Source organism: Halichoerus grypus, chromosome 4 (genome assembly GCF_964656455.1).
Source record: "Halichoerus grypus chromosome 4, mHalGry1.hap1.1, whole genome shotgun sequence".
NCBI classification, from domain to species: domain Eukaryota; kingdom Metazoa; phylum Chordata; class Mammalia; order Carnivora; family Phocidae; genus Halichoerus; species Halichoerus grypus.
The window spans coordinates 58,642,528-58,664,661 of record NC_135715.1 but is presented as its reverse complement, the minus strand read 5'-3'; the positions used below and the strand labels follow the sequence as shown (position 1 = coordinate 58,664,661).

At 40.4% G+C, this 22,134-nt stretch overlaps 1 protein-coding gene across 1 annotated transcript in view; it reads right to left on the bottom strand.

Moving 5' to 3' along the window:
* Positions 1–6,047: 6,047 nt before the first annotated feature.
* The window catches only part of PHF11 (PHD finger protein 11), a 29,050-nt gene continuing 12,963 nt past the window's right edge, over positions 6,048–22,134 (bottom strand). The window contains exons 4-11 of the mRNA XM_036104595.2: positions 16,156–16,289; positions 12,875–12,918; positions 12,610–12,681; positions 11,056–11,111; positions 10,330–10,396; positions 9,568–9,699; positions 8,472–8,543; positions 6,048–6,930 (exon numbers count right to left, since the gene is read on the bottom strand). Of these exons, the coding sequence (XP_035960488.2) occupies positions 6,752–6,930; positions 8,472–8,543; positions 9,568–9,699; positions 10,330–10,396; positions 11,056–11,111; positions 12,610–12,681; positions 12,875–12,918; positions 16,156–16,289 (756 nt within the window). The 3' untranslated portion in view covers positions 6,048–6,751. The remainder of the gene's footprint in view (positions 6,931–8,471; positions 8,544–9,567; positions 9,700–10,329; positions 10,397–11,055; positions 11,112–12,609; positions 12,682–12,874; positions 12,919–16,155; positions 16,290–22,134) is intronic.

The window sequence follows — 22,134 nt, the reverse complement described above, 5'->3', positions numbered from 1 at the left end:
GGGTATTTTTTTGTATTTGTCATTTGTAACTTGTCCTTTCATTTATGATTTTGAGTCTTTTTTTTTTTTGGTGTTTGATAATAAAGGATTTTTTTTCTTTCTTTCTTTCTTTTTTTAAATTTTATTATGTTATGTTAGTCACCATACAATACATCATTGGTTTTTGATGTGGTGATCCACGATCCATTGTTTTCGTATTACACCCAGTGCTCCATGCAGTACGTGCCCTCCTTAATACCCATCACTGGGCTAACCAATCCCCCCTCCCCTCTAAAACCCTGTTTGTTTCTCAGAGTCCATAGTCTCTCATGGTTCATCTCTCCCTCCAATTCCCCCCCCCCCATTTTCCCCTTCCTTCTTCTAGTGTCCTCCATGCTATTCCTTATGTTCCACAAATAAGAGAAACCATATGATAATTGACTTTCTCTGCTTGACTTATTTCACTTAGCATAATCTCCCCCAGTCCCATCCACGTGGATGTAAAAGTTGGGTATTCATCCTTTCTGATGGCTGAGTAATATTCCATTGTATATATGGACCACATCTTCTTTATCCATTCATCTGTTGAAGGGCATCTCGGCTCTCTCCACAGTTTGGCTATTGCGGACATGGCTGCTATGAACATTGGGGTGCATATGGCCCTTCTTTTCACTACATCTGTGTCTTTGGGGTAAATACCCAGGAGTGCAATTGCTGGGTCATAGGGTAGCTCTATTTTTAAATTTTTGAGGAATTTCCACACTGTTTTCCAAAGTGGCTGTACCAACTTGCATTCCCACCAACAGTGTAAGAGGGTTCCCCTTTCTCCACAACCTCTCCAACATTTGTTGTTTCTTTCCCTGTCCATTTTTTGCCACTCTAACTGGTGTAAGGTGGTATCTCAATGTGGTTTTTTTTTTTTTTAGATTTTTTTATTTATTTATTTGACAGAGAGACAGAGAGAGAGGGAACACAAGCAAGGGGAGTGGGAGAGGGAGAAGCAGGCTTCCCGCGGAGCAGGGAGCCCGATGCGGGGCTCGATCCCAGGACCCTGGGATCATGACCTGAGCCGAAGGCAGACGCTTAACGACTGAGCCACCCAGGCGCCCCTCAATGTGGTTTTGATTTGAATTTCCCTGATGGCTAATGATGATGAACATTTTTTCATGTGTCTGTTAGCCATTTGTATGTCTTCTTCAGAGAAGTGTCTTTTCATATCTTGTGCCCACTTTTTGACTTGATTATTTGTTTTTTGGGTGTTGAGTTTGAGAAGTTCTTTATAGATCTTGGATACCAGCCCTTTATCTGTAGTGTCATTTGCAAATATCTTCTCCCATCCTGTGGGATGCCTCTTTGTTTTGTTGACTGTTTCCTTTGCTGTGCAGAAGCTTTTTATCTTGATGAAGTCCCAAAAGTTCATTTTTGCTTTTGTTTCACTAGCCTTTGGAGATGTATCTTGAAAGAAGTTGCTGTGGGTGATGTCAAAGAGGTTACTGCCTATGTTCTCCTCTAGGATTTGGATGGATTCCTGTCTCATATTGAGGCCTTTCATCCACTTTGAGTTTATCTTTGTGTATGGTGTTAGAGAATGGTCGAGTTTCATTCTTCTGCATGTGGCTGTCCAATTTTCCCAGCACCATTTATTGAAGAGATTGTCTTTTTTCCATTGCATGTTTTTTCCTGCTTTGTCAAAGATTATTTGACCATAGGGTTGAGGGTCCGTATCTGGGTTCTCTACTCTGTTCCATTGGTCTATATGTCTGTTTTTGTGCCAGTACCATGCTGTCTTGGTGATCACAGCTTTGTAATATAGCTTGAAATCGGACAACGTGATGCCCTCAGCTTTGTTTTTCTTTTTCAACATTTCCTTGGCAATTCGGGGTCTTTTCTGATTCCATACAAATTTTAGGATTGATTGTTCCAGCACTTTGAAAAATGTCATTGGAATTTTGATCGGGATGGCATTGAAGGTATAGATTGCTCTGGGTAGCATAGACATTTTAACAATGTTTATTCTTCCGATCCATGAGCATGGAATATTTTTCCATCTTTTTGTGTCTTCTTCCATTTCTTTCATGAGTGTTCTGTAGTTCCTAGAGTATAGATCCTTTACCTCTTTGGTTAGGTTTATTCCAAGATATCTTATGTTTTTTGGTGCTATTATAAATGGAATCGTTTCTCTAATTTCTCTTTCTACAGTTGCGTTGTTAGTGTATAAGAAAGCAGCTGATTTCTGTGCGTTGATTTTGTATCCTGCCACATGACTGAATTGCTGTATGAGGTCTAGTAATTTGGGGGTGGAGTCTTTTGGGTTTTCCACATAGAGTATCATGTTGTCTGCAAAAAGAGAGAGTTTGACTTCTTCTTTGCCAATTTGAATACCTTTTATTTCTTTTTTTGTCTGATTGCTGTTGCTAGGACATCTAGTACTATGTTGAACAATAGTGGCGAGAGTGGGCATCCTTGACGTGTTCCTGATCTTAAGGGAAAGGCTCTCAGCTTTTCCCCATTGAGGATGATATTCACTGTGGGTTTTTCATAGATGGATTTTATGAACTTGAGGAATGTTCCCTCTATCCCTGTACTCTGAAGAGTTTTAATCAGGAAAGGATGCTGTATTTTGTCAAATGCTTTTTCTGCATCAATTGAGAGGACCATATGGTTCTTCTCCCTCCTCTTATTAATGTGTTCTATCACAGTGATTGATTTGTGAATGTTGAACCACCCTGGCATCCAGGGGATAAATCCCACTTGGTTGTGGTGGATGATCCTTTTAATGTATTGTTGGATCCTATTAACTAGGATTTTGTTGAGGATTTTGGTTGAGACTTTTTTTCTTGATGAGTCAGCTAAAGGTTTATCAGTTTTGTTTGCTTTTCAAAGAACCAGCTCTTAGTCTCATCGATCTTTATTTTAAAGATTTTATTTATTTATTTGACAGAGAGAGACAGAGTGAGAGAGGGAACACAAGCAGGGGGAGGGGAGAGGGAGAAGCAGGCTTCCCATGGAGCAGGGAGCCCGATGCGGGGGCTCGATCCCAGGACCCTGGGATCATGACCTGAGTGGAAGGCAGACGCTTAATGACTGAGCCACCTAGGCACCCCTCATCGATTTTTTCTATTGTGTTTGTTTTTCTCTATTTATTTCTGCTCTGATCTTTATTATTTTCTTTCTTTTGCTAAGTTTGGACTTTGTTCTTTTTCTGGCTCCATTAGATGTAGAGTTAAATTGTTTGAGATTTTTCTTGTTTCTTGAGGTAGGCCTGTATAGCTATAAACATCCCTCTTAGAAGGGCTTTTTCTGTGTCCCAAGGATTTGAATTGTTGTGTTTCCATTTTCATTTGTCTCCAGGTATTTTTTCTCTTTGATTTTTTTGACGACACATTGGTTGTTTAGTAACATGTTATTTAGCCATGTTTGTGTTTCTTCCAGTTTTCTTGTAATTGATTTCTAGTTTCATTTGGTTGGATAAGACAATTGATATCATTTCAGTCTTAAATTTATGAAGACTTGTTTTGTGGCCCATTATGTGATTTTGAATGTGTATTCTGTGGTTTTACATGGAATGTACTATATATATCTGTTAAGTCCATCTGGTTTCATGTATCATTCAAAGCCGTGGTTTCCTTACTGATTTTCTGTCTCAATGATCCATTGATATAAGTGGGGTGTTAAAGCCCCCTACTATTATTGTATTACTATCAACTTTTCCCTTTATGTCTATTAATATTTGCTTTATATGTTTAGGTACTCCTGTGTTAGGTACATAAACCATATCCTCTTATAGGAGTGATCCCTTTATGTAATGACCTTTTTTGGTCTCTTATTACAGTCTTTGTTTTAAAGTCTATTTTATCTGATACGAGTATACCTACCCTCGCTTTTTTTTTTTTTTTTTCCACTTTCATTTGCAACATGTGTATTTTCCTGTCCCTTCACCCTCTGTGTCTTTAGGTCTGAAGTGGGTCTTCTGTAGGCAGCACATAGATGGGTCCTATTTTTTAATCCATCCAGTCACTCTATGTCTTTCGATTGGAGCATTTAGTGCATTTACATTTAAACTAATTATTGATATGTATGTACTCGGTGCCATTTGTTAATGTTTTCTAGTTTTTGTAGTTCTGTTTTCTTCCTCTCTTGCTCTTTTCCCTTGTGGTTTGATGGCTTTATTTAGTGTCATGCTCAGATTCCAGTCTCTTTACTTTTTCTGTATTTATTATAGGTTTTTGGTTTGTGTGTGGTAACCCTGGGGTTCATATGTGACATCATACGTGTAGAGCAGTCCATATTGAGTTGATGGGTTAAGTTCAAACACATTGTAAAAACACATTAAATTTTTATTCCCTCCTCCGTGTTTTATATGTCATATTTTACATGTTTTTGTTTTGTGTATCCCTTGACTAACTTTTGTATATATAATTTAGCCTCCCTACTAGTTTGTAAGTGAACACCCCACTGGGTGTGGCAGTGCAGGTGCCTGTGGGCCCATGGGTTGAATGGGCTGGTTCTTCAGGGGAATGCAGGGGCAGGGCACATGATGCTGGCAGGGTAGATGGAGAGTGTCCGAACTGGCTCCTGACAGCATCTGGCTCTCCAGGGTGGGGGCAAGAAGAATAGCACCGGCCAACACTTTTGTTCCCAGAGAACAAAAGTCTGCAGATCCCTGCCCCTCTGGCATATATCCTAAAGTTAGTCAGTAAATCTTTACCGATATGCCAGGTGCTTTTCAGACTCCTGCAGCTGTGCTGTGTCTTGGGCCGTTACTTAGCGTGCTGGCTATTTGAGGACAGCGACTCCATTTCCTATAGCTCTCCAGCTCTCCCTGAGTTCAGCCCCACTGGTGTTTAAAGCTCCCAGATTGAAGCCCTGCTGATTTTCAAAGCCAGATGTTTTAGGAACCTGCCTTCACAGTGTGGATCCCCAGTGTGGGGCCTGATACCCTCACTCCTTTGTGCCTGCGATGGCCCTACCATTTGTGGGGAGTCACCCCTGGGGTTTAGTTGCCCACTGTGTCTGTACCCCCCCTCACGTGGCTGCCGCTCCAGGTCTAGCTGTGTGAGGCCCGTTGCGCCAGGCTTCGGGTGGCGTTCAGAGTGAGTTGCAGGATGTGTAGTTGTTGCCTCACCACGGGGGAGGAGGTGAGTTTGGGATCTTTTCTACCCCACCATCTTCCTGGACTCCATCCTGTAGTTGCTTTTTAATTTAAAAAAATTTTTTTTTAAGGTTTTTATTTATTTGACAGAGAACACAAGTAGGCCGAACAGCAGACAGAGGCAGAGGGAGAAGCAGGCTCTCTGCTGAGCAGGGAGCCTGACGCAGGCCTCGATCCCAGGACCCTGAGATCATGACCTGAGCCGAAGGCAGCTACCCAACTGACCGAGCCACCCAGATGCCCCCATCCTGTAGTTTCTTAAATGCCCAGGTAATTCTGATACGCAGCTGAATTTGAAAACCACTAGATTGAGATTTTGTCCCGCAGGTCATTATGATTTCAGCTAGGGTTGCCATTAAAACAGGAATGGGCATGTTCTTTTTCAGCTCTACCATATTCCTTCCATGGGTATTTTTTGAGTACGATTACATGCTAGACACCATGCTGGGGACTTGGGTGAAACTCATTTTGAAATATAGCATTATTGCAAATCTCAGAGGAGTATGGTAAAAAATCAGAAATGTGCATGTGAGGTTTTCAGGGATCACACATGGTGGTGCATAAAAATCCAAATTGTATATTGTTAGTTTGAGAAATATCTTTTTTTTTCCTTAAGATTTTATTTATTTGAGAGAGCAGGGAGAGGGACAAGCAGACTCTCTGCTCAGAGCAGAGCCTGACGTGGGACTTGATCTCACAACCCTGAGATCATGACCTGAGCTGAAACCGGGAGTCAGTCATTTAACCAAGTGAGCCACCCCGGCGCCCCTGGTTTTTCATTCTTGCATATTTCCACTGATGTTCTTATTCCAAGAGTTGTTATAATTTAAATGTTTATTTTGAAGATGATGTATGCCCATGTAGTGACAGCGGCTGAAAAGAAATTTAAAAAGCAGACTTCGTGATGCCCAGTGAATTTGGTACAAGTGGAGTAAAAATATTCAAATTTATTGTATCTCATTATAAGCTGGAACTAGTCTCAAAGGATAAGAACAGTTTATGCATCTATTTAACATTTATTGAGCATGCTAGGTGCTGGGAATGTGTTGGGAGCAAAACACAGGAATAGTGAATTTTTGCCCTCAGAGAGCTTGTACCCTAACTAAGATACAGTGGGTTACACTGGGAAGTGATGGGAAGGAAAAGTACTCCGATGAAATGAGTGGTAGAACTGGTATAGTGAGATCTGCAGGAGGAACAGGCAGAGGAAGGTAAAAGAGCAGGTAAGGCTTCACAGCAAGATGTGCAAAGGCCCTGGGGAGCCTTTACTTCCAGGAGCAGCCTGTATGTTACTGGAATCAATGTAGATCACTGGAGTGGGGGAAGGGGGGGGATGCACCAGCATGAAGCTACCAGAGGATTTTCAGTGCAGAGGGTGGGAGAGATGGGAGGTGTGATCCAGTTTACTCAAGTAGAATCTGAGAAACATTTTATTGGAGAGCAGAAGTGAGATGATAATAAGAGGGAGGCAGGATCAAATGAAATGTCAATCAGCAAGAACACGTAAGAGTTGATGAGGATTGAAGCTTGAAGTCCAGAGAGACAGGAGAGGCCTAGTTCTAAAGATGTGTGGCTTCCACAGGTCAGGTCTTCAGTTTGCAGCCTGCTTGCAACTGAGCCTCATTCCGGGTTTAGGAAATGGTAATCCTTAGAAGACACAGAAGAGACTGAAGTAGAACTTGACCTCATGTCTCTATCTTGAAGAAAGTACATGGTTTGGTTTAAGACCTGAAGTACCTCAGTCTCTTCCTTCAGTTGCTGCTGCCTTTCTTCATATTGGTGGATTTTCTTCTGTATTGCTATGATAAAAAGAAATTTCAGGTTAGTAGTTTTATAAACAACATACTATTTCTGTCCTCTTTCACTTGCAAGTGCATAATACACACTGCTGTGCCCCACATGAAAAGAAAATAGGGCCTTGTGAGCAGGAACTGGTTCCTCTTCTAATTCAGGATGGAATTCTAGTTTTTATCACATAAAGCCGGTCAGTACATCTTTAGAGCTTGAGTCCCTTTTGTGTGTCTTTGAGAACTCAGAAGCAGAGATTGTATAACCTTCATGCTGCACTATACCCATTTGTTGAAATAATAAGTGGAGAGAGCATGTGGTTTGAATATCAAGAATAAAGGCAAATCTTTCATAAAAATGCATCCAGTTTTTAATGTTACATAAAAGCTTTTGGTTTTATTTAGAAAAAGGAAGGCCTTTAATGTGGAAACATAGCAAGAGGATACTTTAATTAGGCTTTATAAATAACAGTATTACTCAGTGACGTTGTTTTTTGAAAACTTCAAAGTTGAAGAGTATTAAATCTTTCTCTAGAATACCTGTAGTTAACTTTCTGGAACATTAGAACTGAGCAGCATTAAGCAAGAGAGTCTGTATCGGTAGGGATGTCAAGTTAGGCCTTTAAAGTTGGTTCTAATGCAATTCCAAATAGTGTCTCCTCTTGCTGCCCCCCCCCCCCAAGTACTACACTATAATGTATATCCTCCCAACTAACCCATGCACGTAGTGGAAACGTGACTTTTATATGAAAGAAAAGTAACACAGATGAAAGTCCCCTACAAAATAAGGCTTTTTAGAAAAAGATTTTAAAGGCCGCTTTTAAAAAATAGGTGGATACTTGCATTAGCAGTGAGCAGACATTCTCAAGAGACTGTTAAAGGATAGGCTGATTATCTGAATGGCGAGTAGGACACTGTGGTTGTGCAGCTGTAGGGGGAGCCGTTCACACCCAGTTCTGTGACCCACTCTGGCTGGGATGTGCAGTGCACAGCCTGTCCCGCTGAGTGGCAGCTTGATACACATGAGTCTGATCTGACTTCTGTAAGTGGGAGTGTAGCCGGTTTTGAAAGCATCTTAATAGTGGGAGGACCTACTCACTGAGTGGTTGAGGTATTATTAACATACAGTGTCCTATTAATTTCAGGTGTACAGTATAATGATTCAGCAAAACCTTTTTTTAAAATAGCAACCATTTAAGTCTCTGCCCCCACCAGGCTTGCTTCTTTTTCAAAAACGTCTCGACTGTTTTTTCTTGCTCATCTTTAGAATCAATGAATTGCAACCCTCCTTCCCCCAGTTAGATTGAAGATTAATATTGGGAGAATTAAAATTTGTACATATCAAATGTCACAGCCTTGACACCTACAGATAACTACTGTTCCCATTTGGGTACGTTTTTTCTGTGTGTGTGAGGGCTCGTACTGCTTTGTGGTGGGTTTTTTCATTTAGTAAGATGATGAACATTCTTCTAAAATGATTTTTATTACTGAATAGTATTATATTACTTCAGTGTATATATATATAAATTATGCTGCTCGCTTATAACTCATACCTGCTTGAAAATTTACAAATGTGTCTTCAAACAATTTACAGTCAAAAAGTGAAGTCCCGATTTCTTCATAGTCTGTAGGGAGAAACACATTTTCAGTTCTAATTTAAATAATTGATATAGGCAGAAACCCCTTACAAACTAACCCCAAATAAGGAAAAGTACACAGAACAGTCCAGCACTGTGCGACTTCCGTCTCACACCGGAGGAGCGGCAGTGTCCCCGGGGACATGGTGGAAATGCAAATGCGTGGCTCCGCTCCCACATCAGAAGTTCCAGAGGTGAGGCCTGCTTACTAGTTTTCACAAGCGCTCTAGGGACCCTGAGAGGCATGTTCAAAGCTTGAGAAGTACTTAGTCTCAAGTAAAGAGGAAATGAAGGAAAGAATGTAATGAATGAATTTTTGGAAGTTTCCTTTTAATTTCACTTTTTGGTTTTGTCCTATAGAAAATAATCCCTTTCAAATAATCATAGACTTTACATTGGTGCCTACAGTATAGACGGTCAAGCTTTTCCTTGCAAAATAACTGCATTTATCATAAAGTTTTTAAGCTCACAGTGCAGGGTCTAAGAAGGCTAAGTGGCTATATACTTGCATATACAAATGGAACTTTGGCTTCCCAAAGAGTGCTTTCTGAAAGGTCACATTAACTAGGTGCAACATCAAACAAAACATTCCATTTTTCTTCTATAAGCTTTGAGTTGACATTACCAAAAAAAGACATAAGGAACAGAATTTGAGTCAAATCAAAACTGTAACATGATGCTATTCTCAGATGTTAGCAAGAAGCGGTGAGGGGGCAGATGTGTAACTGCCTGTGGTTCTGAGTGTCCACGTGCTGTCGGCCATCACTCTCAGCTACGCGCGTCTGCAAAACCCATCACAACTTGCAGGGCACCAAGCCTGCTTTTCACTGAATTAATCAGTTTGTGAATTACCCACATCCTGTTGATCCATAGAAGACTAGAGACCTGGAACAGTGAATTGTATTAAGGAAAAGAAATTGCATAGAAAGAAAGTATGTACTTTTGGTTTGGTCTGTTTTAGAAGTAGGTTTGCGAGAAGTCTCTGCACGTAGAAATGTTGCTATTTCAGTACCTGAATCAGAAGCAGTGTCACCCATGAGTCTTTCTTGAATCAAATGAAGTTTGTCTAATAGTTCTTCAAATAAATCATTAAGAAGCCCCGCTTCCTTACATTTCTTAAGAAAATCAATCTTCACAGCTGCATCTAAGAATAAGAAAAACATTTTAGGAGGAAATGATCTAGAGCAGCTCTCATAAATTCCTTTATGGTCATTTCTTCAGACCATGCCTAGTGGTGGATGAGCAGAGTCAGTAGGATAATAAATACAGCACCTTTATCTTTTATTGTAATTTCATCATACCTCATGTTTTCCTCACTGAAACAATGTTACAAAAAGTGAAAAGAAAAACTTCTCTGCTTAGACTAATTATCTGAATCAAGAGGATTTTCTAAAATTTAGCTGCAGATCTTTGAGATAATAGCTCCCATTTTTTCTGTCACAGTTACTGTGTGTCATTATGGAATGTCTTATTTCCCGGACAGAAAGCTACAGTGACTGGCTTCAGCTTCCTGGGGTCACAGGATTCTGAGCTTAGGTAACCCTGGCTTCTAGACCAGGAAGTATATCCTTTCTTAATACCAAAGAACAATGGACCATCCCCATCTAAATTACTTTGAGCTGGGGCTATGATAGAGTAGATAATTATGATAAAAGCTTTCTTTTCTTACAATTACTTATAAGTCTAGAAGAATAAAGTGGGATCCAACTTTGAAGTAAATGGGTTATTTTTATAAGTACTGTAAGTCATATTTGATACAAAATTTATAGCAAACCTGTGTGTCTGCCATCCTCTTCCTTCATGTGTTTTGTGACTCTGTCTAATGTCAACGTTTCAGGTGGCTAGAGGGAGAGAAAAATCAAGATTACATTGATTTACTGTTGACATTTAATATTGTGTAAAATGAAAACCAGTCTTTTGTTGCATACAATTCAATGATATGCCTGTGGTGAAAAATCATGCCCATATTCATTGGTAGTTTACATGTAAACATCAAGTCATTTTTGTATAACAAAACATCAAGAGGTGTGGCAAGCTCCTCTTGTATAAACAGCAAGAGGTGAAGGTTGCTGGCTCATACTAATTTAGCTCATGAGTGGATGTGTAAAAAAACGGTTTCAAATCCCCAAAACATTTCATACACTTTGCACATAATAGTAATGCAGAAAATTATGAAAATCACAAATCAGGTCAAGTGTGGATCATGCAGCTGAGAAATACTTGGTTAGGTAAGGATGCTTTACTGCACCTCTGCCCATTTTAAGACCATAAGCACACTGTGGGCTCCGATACTTTCACTGATGTGGTACCAGGACATGTGTTACCAGAGCCATGGGACTGTCACCTCCTGAAGGGCATGTGCTGGGATACCCAACACATCCAACTTTTATATTCAGCTCATTATGGTTCTGTTACCATTTCACCGGATATGTGAATGGTTAAAATAAGGAAGCAACTGTGTGAAGAAACTGAAAGCTATAATAAAATGAAGTCAAATTACCTCTGCATGAATGTCTGTTGAGAGACATTTCTTCCTTCCTCTTTTTCTTTTCAGTCCTGAAAAATCAGTTGAAAATCTAAATCATGTAGAAACCAGAATCCATAAAGGAAAAGACTGATGCTTGACTACATAAAATAGAAAACTCTTATATACTAAAAGTTACTACAAGGTCAAAAGATACGGCAAACTTACACTGAATGTTTGCAACACATATGATAAAGCACCAATTTTCAAAATATAAAAATCTTATAAATAAATATAAAACAAATGAATAGAAAAACAGGCCAATGGGGAACCCTCTAGGAAGAGTTCATTAAATAGAAAAACAGACTGGGTCACAGGAAAACATATATTGATCAAAAGATAGGGGCATACACTCAATTTTACTCATAAGTAAAGACATGCAAAATAATTTTCCACCTATCAGACTGACAAAGATGAAAGTGTTTAATAATTGCAAGGATTGGGGTAATTTTGTACTGCTGGTGCAGCCTCTTTGGAAGAGAATTAGCCAGTTGTTATCACAGTTTCACTGTTTATACTTTTTGACCCAGCAATCTACACGAAGTTTTCCAAATGGTATAGTTGCATAAAGGCACAAAGATGAATGGAGAAAAATGTTAACTACACTATTTGATGTGATAGAAAAAAAAAATGGAAATAACCTCAGTGTCCATCATGCAGAGACTAGTTCAGTTGTAATTCAGCTATACAACTGAATAATAATACACACAATGGCATATTATTATGCAGCCTTTCAAAAACGAGGTAGATCCATTTGTATAGATATGGAAGGATGTCTGAGTGAAAACAAAATATAGTATGTACAGGAAATTTTTAGAAGAATTCAAATGAAATGGATAATTTCTTCTGGGGAGAGGATTCATAGCTGTGTTATAATCTGCTTTTAAAAACAACTAATATATTAAAAAATTTTTTTTCAATATTGGGGTGCCTGGGTGGCTCGGTTGAGCATCTGACTCTTGGCTTGGGTCATGAGATTGAGCCCCGTGTCTGGTTTCATGCTGAGTGTGGGGTCTGCTTGAGATTCTCTCTCTCCCTCTGCCCCCCCTCTGCCACTTGTGCACACTTTCTCTTAAAAAAAAAATTTTAAAAATTAAAACTACATTGTTAACTTCCCCTATCAGTAAACACTGATTGAAGCTATATTTTTTATAATTCCTGATAAAAGGGTATTGACTGAAAAATGAGGGTAACGATACTGTTTAGAGAGTGTTGTTTACCACCAAAAAATGCAGTTGGCATGACGTGGAACTAAGCTTTTTCCAAAGAGGTCCTGCCTCTGGTCCACAGTGAGCATTCCAGACTTTGTGCGGGTGAGACACTGCTGTTCAGGCAGCATACAGAGGCCATTCGTGAGTGAATGTACAGCCCGTGACTCCAGTTAACCAGGGCCCAGTTTTCCTTAATTATAACTGAAATGCTAAACATGCATTCTTAGGAAATTTTAGGGAATGTGCAGCAATTTATCAATTTTATAACTACTGGTATTCTTTTAGAAGAGAAGCAGTTGCAAAAGTCAAAGGTTTTTACCACGTCCTCGTTTGGCCCTCTGATTGTAGTGAGGATGGAAGGTAGCAGACAGAGACGTTCCTGGGAGTAGGTCTAGTTTGCAAAGAAGAAAAGTGAGTCCATTACACTGCACACTGCACAAAGAAACTGGCAATTTTATAAGTATTAAAAATTCAACTCACAAATTTGTATTTAATTCAGTGAGGCTAGTAAATCAGGATATTCCATGTCTTACCTAAATGTATACCTTTCTTTAAGCCCACAGTACTAAATTTTAGAGACTTACCATTATAAGCGTTGTTCAATGGAGCATGTTGTTTGCAAAACATTCTGAAACAGGCAATTTCAAAGAATTGTTAAATATTTTTACTTCTTAAATATTCCTATTTTCTTATGATTTAAAAAGGAACTAGTCTATTTTTCATGATGGCCTTACCCTAAATATTTGTAAAAGAAAAATGCTCTCCAAAACTGTGTAAGTTACCCTCATCAAATGTGGACGGAGCCTCTGTCAGATGTCTTTTGTGCTCTCAGCCCTCAAGTTGGTACGCTCTCCGAAGGAGTGCGTGTGAAACATTTTAAACAATGGTAAGTAACTCATACATTGTGGTTAGTGGGATTTTACTGTATAAAGAAAGATATCTAAAGATCCAACATCTAAGACAAATTTTCATCTGACTACACAAAGTTCTACTGATTTTCAACAATAAATAGCACAAAATTGCATGCCTGAATTTTGGGGAAAGTAGTTTTCTAACTCAGCAGTTATCTCCCCCCAGACTTTAGAGTTGAACTGCATTTATCTAGAACGGATCAATGCCCTAGAAGAGACGCAAGCAGCACAGCAGGCTATGAAGAAGAAATGGAGTGAATGAATTTTGAGGAGCTGCTCAGGTCCCATATCTTCCCCAGGCTCTATCCTCAGCCCCCAGCTACATCTCCCTTCCTTTCCTTAAGGTGCTGACCCTCAGGAGGCAGGCTCCCTCTTGCCTGTGGGAACATATGAATTCTTCCTGTTTTACACCAATTTCTACCTTTTACATGCAGTCTTCCTGGCAACCCATCTCCTGCCCCAAGCAAAATTAATCTCAGCCTTTGGATTCCAGTATATGAACACTTCGTTTGCCAGGCACTTACATTTTTTTTATTATGGAAAATTTTGAACAGATCTAAAAGTGAAGAGATGATGAGCTCCATTGCCCCCCACCCATCACTCAGTTTCAACAATTATCAACTCAAGGCCAAGCCAGTTTCATGCGAATCCCCTCCTGCTCCCATCATGCCACGTGCTTCTATTTGTTCTGGCCTCTGGTCCTTCCAACAAGGTGCTCTGAGATTTAGCCCATGTCCTATTCATACTCTTTATATTCTTACTGCACCTAGCAAGATATCTTGTGTATGATAGGCACTCTAACAACTGAATATTTAAATTCAATTAAAAAGTACATAGAAGTTCACCTGATACTTGATAATGACAGAAATGATTATTTTCATTGAGTCTCTATTCCTTGGTTCTACTAACACAAGACCAGTATTTTTGCAGTTTAAGATATAACAGGAATTGACTCCTTTTTGTTCAGTCTTGTAGCTCTGCTAATAACAGTGTGTCTAGTGGGTGCGTGAGGTCATTATGGAAGCCATAATGAACTCTTTGGGAAGGAAAAAAAAAAATAATAATACAATCTATGAGTTTCTGAGCAAATCAAATATAAAAAGTATGGTACAAAATTAGTATGATTTACACATTCCTTTCTAGTCTCAAGCAATAAAATATCTGTGGAACTTGCTCAAAATCAGATGTAAAATTATTTAACAAATTCCTTTTAATAATATGCTTGCCCATACTGTTTTAGAATATAGGCCCCTAAGCCTGAAGAGGATATGGTGGTGAAGAGCAAGAACTCCAGAGCCCTAAAGCCCAGCTCTGCCACTCACCAGATGTTTGACCTGGGGACAAATGACTAAGTCTTACAGGGCCTCAGTGTCTGCATCTGTAAAGTGGGGATAAATATCTACCTCACTGGGTTGTTATGAGGATTATATGCGTTAACATTTGTAAAGTAGTTGGAAGTATTTCTGGCACAAAGTAAGTGATTATTTAGATAAAATAAAACAACATAGTGCCTGAAACACTTTGATGAACCTGGGGGTGTGTGCCCAAAGGGGGTAAAAATCTAGCCTCCAAATGCAATTTTAAAATATTTAGGATCTCACAAAAATCATATTAAAAAGATAATGCTCTCATTCAGAATATTGTGAATAAAAATATTATTTCACTGAAATTTAAAATATTCCATCAGAATGTATGCACATACCCCAAAGAAGTGAGAAGTATCTGCCTAGCTCTTCAACTTCAGACCATCATTTTCTTTTATATTCCATTTCATAACTTTAAAAAAGGTCAAAACTTCTTCTAGATATCTTTTTAACTTTATATTTTATTTTATTAAAGATTATTTATTTGACAGCACAAGCAGGGGGCAAGGCACAAGGAGAGGGAAAAGCAGAGTCCCCACTGAGCAGGGAGCCCCATGCGGGGCTCATTCCCAGGACCCTAGGATCATGACCTGAGCCAAAGGCAAACGCTCAACCGACAGCCACCCAGGTGCCCCTATATGACATGTTTTAGACTGCATCCACATACCAAAAAACCGAACATGACTTGAATCAATTCAGTTAACAACTGGCTTACTGATTTCGTCTGACTAAATTGTCTATTTAACTGAACTGCAACCTTTTGTCAGAAGGAAGATCAAGTTTCTTCCTGGATAAAACAAATACAATTCTGTTGGACTTGAAATATGCCTTACTGGGTCAAAATTAACATTAAAGAATTACTGAAAGAGGGAAGCAAGATTTAAAAGCCAAAGGCAATTCAAACAATTTCTTTAAGAACTTAATGACTGATTACTATATTTGCTGCATAGTTTATCATTTTTAAAAGCTCTTTATAGGTAAGACGGTGGTGAGAGTGGTGGGAAAAAACATTCATTCAGCAGACAAGATGGATAAACCATTGACTTGTGGCTAACAAGGCTCCTGTTTGCAGGGGAGAGCAATAGTGACTGGTTCTAGGTCCTGTGACCACCCATTAGGTCATTCATGCCAGTATGGCAACCAGTGCTTTCTACTGGGAAAGAAGGCATGTAGGAAGATTAAAACCAAAACGAACTCTGCTCATTTTCTTTCTATAATACCGAGGGAAGATACTGTGAAGTCAGGTTCCCAATTGCGCATCCCCCAAACCACGTTCTTACTTAGAAACCATTTGCATAAAATTATCTTTAAAAATCTCTTTGTTGGGGTGCTGTGTGGCTCAGTTGGTTAAGCATCTGCTCAGGTCATGATCCCAGGGTCATGGGATCAAGCCCCTGCATCGGGCTCCCTGCTCGGCGGGGAGCCTGCTTCTCCCTCTCCCTCTGCCTGCCGCTCCCCCTGCTTGTGCTCTCTCTCTGTCAAATAAGTAAAATCTTAAAAAAAAAAAAACAAAAACCTCTTTGTCTTAATCTAACCATTCCTTATTCCATTCCCCCAAATGTAGCTTCAAAACTGTTTAATTATACATACTTATAAATTCCTCGAGATCCATCAGTTTGTAGAACTGCGTGGTCATTCTTGGCACAGAAAAAGTGGTAACTCTTGCTACAGGCTTTTAAATCACATCCCACGGTGGCTCCTCTTTCATTACAAAATGCGCATTTCTACAGAAGAATAAATTTTACCCAGTAAGCACCTGTTTTTCATAATCTTTGTTAAAATTTAAAGTTAAAGACGTCATTAAATGTTATTTTTAAGTCAGCAGCCCTAACGTCCTCAGCCACAAATGTTAGGTATTTACATCTGGCTGCTCATTTTGAGATTTCAGCAAAACCTCTGTTAAATAAAGTACTTGGTTGGCACTGACCTGTAATGATCTGATTAAAAGCAGAAAACCCTTTTTATTTTTATTTTTTATTTTTTTTAAGATTTTATTTATTTATTTGAGAGAGAGAGAATGAGAGACAGCATGAGAGGGAGGAGGGTCAGAGGGAGAAGCAGACTCCCTGCCGAGCAGGGAGCCCGATGTGGGACTCGATCCCGCGACTCCAGGATCATGACCTGAGCCGAAAGCAGTCGCTTAACCGACTGAGCCACCCAGGCGCCCTACCCTTTTTGTTTTAAAATGAACAAAACCTTTCTCTTTTTACAAGAGATTTCTAAAAAGAGATTTGTCCTGCACTAGGCAAGGGGTCCTGTTAGGGACACTGGGGCCCATGGTGAGGGTGGCTTCTGATGGTGCCACTGAGAGCTGTGTGATCCAGCAGTCTCTCCCCTCTCTTAGACCTTGATCCCTCCCTGTGGATAACACTGCCTGTCTCATGGTTTCTACTGAGGACAATGTGAGATAAAGTAAGTGAAACCTCTCTGGAATCTATGTAGTAGGGCCAAAAATTTAAAATTAAAAAACAAAACCCTGAGTAGCAAATTTTTTCCAAGTTCTATTTATTTGATCTCTTGCTTTTATATATTAGTCAGTTGATCTGGTATTTTATATATTGAAGGTGGTGTAGAGATGGTTAGGACAGTATGTGGCCATAGCAATCTCACTGGTTTAGGGGAGTCCAAGCCATGCCCAAGGCTGATGTGATTTATAGCAGACTCTGTCTCAATGAAGGGGAAGCACAAAGAAACCACCTTGCAAAACAGGAAATACCTCAAACAATACCCTAAGGTCAGCACAAGCAACCATACAAATAAAGAAAATTCAAATATGGGTAAGAAATTAGATTATGCTAAAGGTGGAATTTCAAATCAGAGCACAAAGAAAGATCATTTAATTTGGCGGGGGGGGGGGGCATCTGGCTTTATGTGTAGAAAAAAAGTTACATCCCTACCTCACAACATATTCCCAAATAAGTTCCACATGGATTAAGGCTCTGAGAAAAAGTTTTAAAGTTAATGAAAATGTATGGGGTTAAGGTCAGGAAGGCTAAGCCAGGAAGGAAACTCAGAAGTCACAGAGAAAAAGACTGACGGATCTGACTACATAAAAAATGTAAACTTCCATTTTTATAGTGACAGCTACCAAAAAAACAATGAAAATATTTGCAAACAGAAACAGACTCATTAATACAAAGAACAAACTGTGGGCAAAGTAGGTGAAGGGGATTAAGAGGTACAGGCTTTCATGGGGCGCCTGGGTGGCTCAGTCATTAAGCATCTGCCTTCGGCTCAGGTCATGATCCCAGGGTCCTGAGATCGAGTCCTACATCGCACTCCCTGCTCTGCGGGAAGCCTGCTCCTCCCTCTCCCACTCCCCCTGCTTGTGTTTCCTCTCTCGCTGTGTCTCTCTCTGTCAAATAAATAAAATCTTAAAAAAAAAAAAGGTACAGCCTTTCAGTTACTAAAAATATAAATCACAGGGATATAATGCAGAGCATAGAGATATGGTCAATGATATTGGAATATGATGACAGATGGTAATTGGCTTATTGTGGTGATCATTTCATAATGTATATACATGTCAAATCACTGTGTTGTATGCCCGAAACTAATATTGTATGTCAACTGTATCAATAAAAAAAAAATGTTTGCTTCATATTTGATAAAGGGTTAAGACTGATAAACTCAGAAAAATGAGAACAGGCAAATCACAGAAGAAATACAAATGGTTAATAAAATTTCATGCACTTAAAGACTACTGAGTAACTGTGATGTGTCAGGCACTGTTCTAGGGAAGAAGGAAACAGCAGGGGACAAGGTACCTGCCCTTGTGAAGTTAACATTCTAGTGGAGAGAGACAGACCATGATCACATAAGGCAAAGTTAAAAACACAGTGATACATGTGTTGTAAATATCTTTTCCCAGTCTGTGTTTTGTTTCTTCACTGTCTTTAATGATGTCTTTTAATGAACATAAATTTCAATTTTAACAAAAATAAATAACATCTCTAGTAATTATAGCAATAAGACTATCGATGTCAATATTTACCAAGTGCTTAATTAGTGCAAAGAATGAGCTAATAAAAATATATGAATTATCTTAAAAAAACATAGTGATACATGCTTTGTAAGAATTAAAATAAGGTGAAGTGACATTTTCACTGGGTCCCTATTTCAGATTGGGACACACTCTCTCCTCTCTGAGGAGGTGATACAGAAGTTTAGATTTGAATAATAAGAGCAGGCAAAAAAGCAGGGGGAAGGATGTTCTAGGCAGAAGGCTTTATATTCCTGTGGCAAAAATGAGCCTCCTATTGGCAAGCTTACTGGAAGGACAAGACGGGTGGGCTGATGTTGTTGGAGCAGAGATGAGGGTAAGGAAGTCAGAGGTAAGATCCAAGGGGTAAGGAAGGGCTGGGTCATGTAGGGGTTACAAAGCAGAGTAAGGAGTTGGGGTTTTGGCTTTGTACAATGGGAACATAAAGTGATCAGTATTTTTTTTTTCAAAGATTTTATTTATTTATTTATTTATTTATTTATTTGAGAGAGAGAACATGAGCTGAGAGAGGGGCAGAGGGGGAGGGTGAAGGAAAGAATCCCAAGCAGATTCAGTGCTGACTGCAGAGCACAGAGCTGGGCCATGGAGCTCAATCTCACAACCCTGAGATCATGACCTGAGCTGAAATCAAGAATCCAATGCTGAATGGACTGAACCACCCAGGGGCCCTAAGTGATCAGTATTTTAAAGACATTATTGTGGCTGTGTGGAGAATGGGCTGGGGTAGGGATGGGCAGGAGAGAGTGCAAAACAAAGATCAGTGATGTTGATTAGCAAGTGTCTGAGGGAGATCCATGACTTTACTGCAGGGGGTTAGTGACAGAGAGAAGGGGAGGATAGAGGGGCACCTGGGTGGCTCAGTCGTTAAGCGTCTGCCTTTGGCTCAGGTCGTGATCCTGGGGTCCTGGGATTGAGCCCCGCATCGGGCTCCCTGCTCAGCGGGGGGCCTGCTTCTCCCTCTCCCACTCCCCCTGCTTGTATTCCCTCTCTCGCTGTGTCTCTGTCAAGTAAATAAATAAAATCTTTAAAAAAACAAAAAAAGGGGAGGATAGAGGGTCTGCAGGGTGACGCTGATAGGCTGGATGCTGGGCTGGGAGGTTGATAAGGAGATGATGATGGATGAATGGTGGGCAGTTCATTGAGGTGAGGAGTGAACAGGTTTGGATGGAGTCTGTGTATATGTGTACAGGGGCTGGAACTGTGTTCATTGGCCAGTTTAATATGAGATGCTATTAGATACTCACGTAGATATGTCAGGTTGGTTTTAATGGCTGGAGGTATAGAGTCCCTGGCATAAGTAGGAATTGAAGCCATGGGAACTGGAAGAGGTCACACAGGAAAGATGTTCAGATGGAGGAAGGAGCCCAGGAGAGCCTTGGGGACTGTACACTTTAGAGATTTAGCAGAGAAGGAAAAACAGCCAAGGTGCTTAGGAGGAAGCAGCCAGAAAGGTAAGAGACATAGTAGCAGAGTGTGTGTAGGAAGTCAAAGGAAGAAGGTGCTTCAGGATGCAGGGCACGGACAACTGTGATGAATACTGCTGAGAGGTCAGCTAAAGACAGAAGTGACATTGTAATTGACCAGGTTTTAATAATTTTACAAAGGAGGATTTAAGATGACATGATCAGTTGATCTTGGATATATGCTGAAGGAAATAATCTAACAAGCGGGGATACTGATGTTAAAGGGAAATGCAAGAGCCTAATCCTTAAGGGGGGCAGGTGATGACTCCAAAGTCTAAGTGGAGGGTTGACTTTGACAAGAGGGAGGTCCCAGAGTCTGGGGACAGAGGTGGATGGGCAGTGGTTTGAACAGTAGGAGTTCCTGGCTAATGGCTTCCATTTCTCAATAAGAATCAGACAAAGATAGGTGTACCACCAAGATGAACCCTAATGTAAACTACAGACTTCGGGTGTTTTCATGATGTGTCAGTGTAGGTTCATCAGTTGTAACAATGACCACTCTGGTGGGGGATGTTGATAAAAAGAAGGTTGTGTATGTGTGGGGGTGGGAAGTATATGGGAAATCTTTGTACTTTCCCCGTAAGTGTTCTATGAACCTAAAACTGCTCTAAAAAAATAAAGTCTATAAAAAAAAAATAAGGCATAGTCATCAACCTGGGGATGAGCAGTTGGGGTGGGAGAGGTTTTAAAAAGAGATGAGAGGATATGAAACAGTAAAGGTAGAGGGTGGAGGGTGATGTGTTGAGGTTCCTTTTGAGGTTTGTGGCCATGAATCTAAGATCAGTCAACACATTTGTGGGTTTTTGTCCAGTTGTTCAGCTGTTCAAGTGCCAGTACTGCTCAGCATATGCAGACAACAGACAGGTGCATTTCACTGGCGGGGGGTGGTGGTTTGCTAGGTGAGTAAGGAAATGTGCACATGGGTGGTGGGGAGAGGGAGTCCAGGCTGTTTGCAGGACAGTGCCTATGAGATGGGGCCACTGACTGTAGAGGGATCATGGAAGAACTGCTGGGGCTGGGAAGGCTGGGAGGGAGACAGATGCCTAAGAAGAACTAACGTTCAACCTCTCTCCAGTGATGAGGGAAATGCAAGGTAACACTTCCTGTCAGACGCAAAAAGTAACAAGATTCATGACACTCATTTTTGTCAAGGGCTGGGAAAAATGTTCTTTCATCCACAGAAGTATAAAATGGTACAACCTTTCTGGGGGACAGTTTATTGGCATGTTTCAAAATTATTATTTTTAAAGATTTTATTTATTTGACAGTGAGAGAGGGTGCACAAGCAGGGGGAGGAGGGGAGGGAGAAGCAGGCTCCCTGCTGAGCAGGAAGCCTGATGTGGGGCTCGATCCCAGGACACTGGAATCATGACCTGAGGTGAAGGCAGATGCTTAACTGACTAAGCCACCCAGGCGCCCCGCATGTTTCAAAATTATTAAAGGGAGTTGTCTTTCACTCAGCCATTTCACTTCTAGGAATGTGCTTTACAGCAATGCTCAAACAAGTACACAGGGTATGTGTACAAAGATGTTTACGGTGACATTAGTTGTTATAGTGAAAAACCAGAGTCGACTCATTATCTAACAACAAGGGAATAGTTTCATGCATTCTGGTTGATCCCATGGAATTCCATGAAGTCAGTAAAGAGGATGCCACAGTCATATGCTTATAGTTTTAGGAACATGCCATGTCTTTCTTGCCTTCCCAACTTTGGCACATCCTGTTCCCTTTCCCTGGAATTCCTCCTTCCCCATCTTCGTTACCCTCACTCCTCCCCCACGAGGAAGTCTTCTGGGCCCCACCTGCACTAAGGTGCTTGATTGCTTGAGTGACCTGTGCTGACCCTTCTCAAAGCACATCAGGCTGTGCAGAAACTGCCCTCATATATGTGTATGCCTTGTAAAGACTAAATAAATGTTTGTTCCAGATCATAAACCTTACTGTGGTGGTGGGCATCAGGTGCTCACACCTGCTGTACTGCTTGCTAGGCCTTGAAGGGCCTTTCCTAGAGGAAGTCTACTGTAACCAAACCAATAGGGTATCTATTGTCTTCCCAAGGGGAGCTAACCCAGGTACAAGGGGGTTGATCCTGATTAGTTATG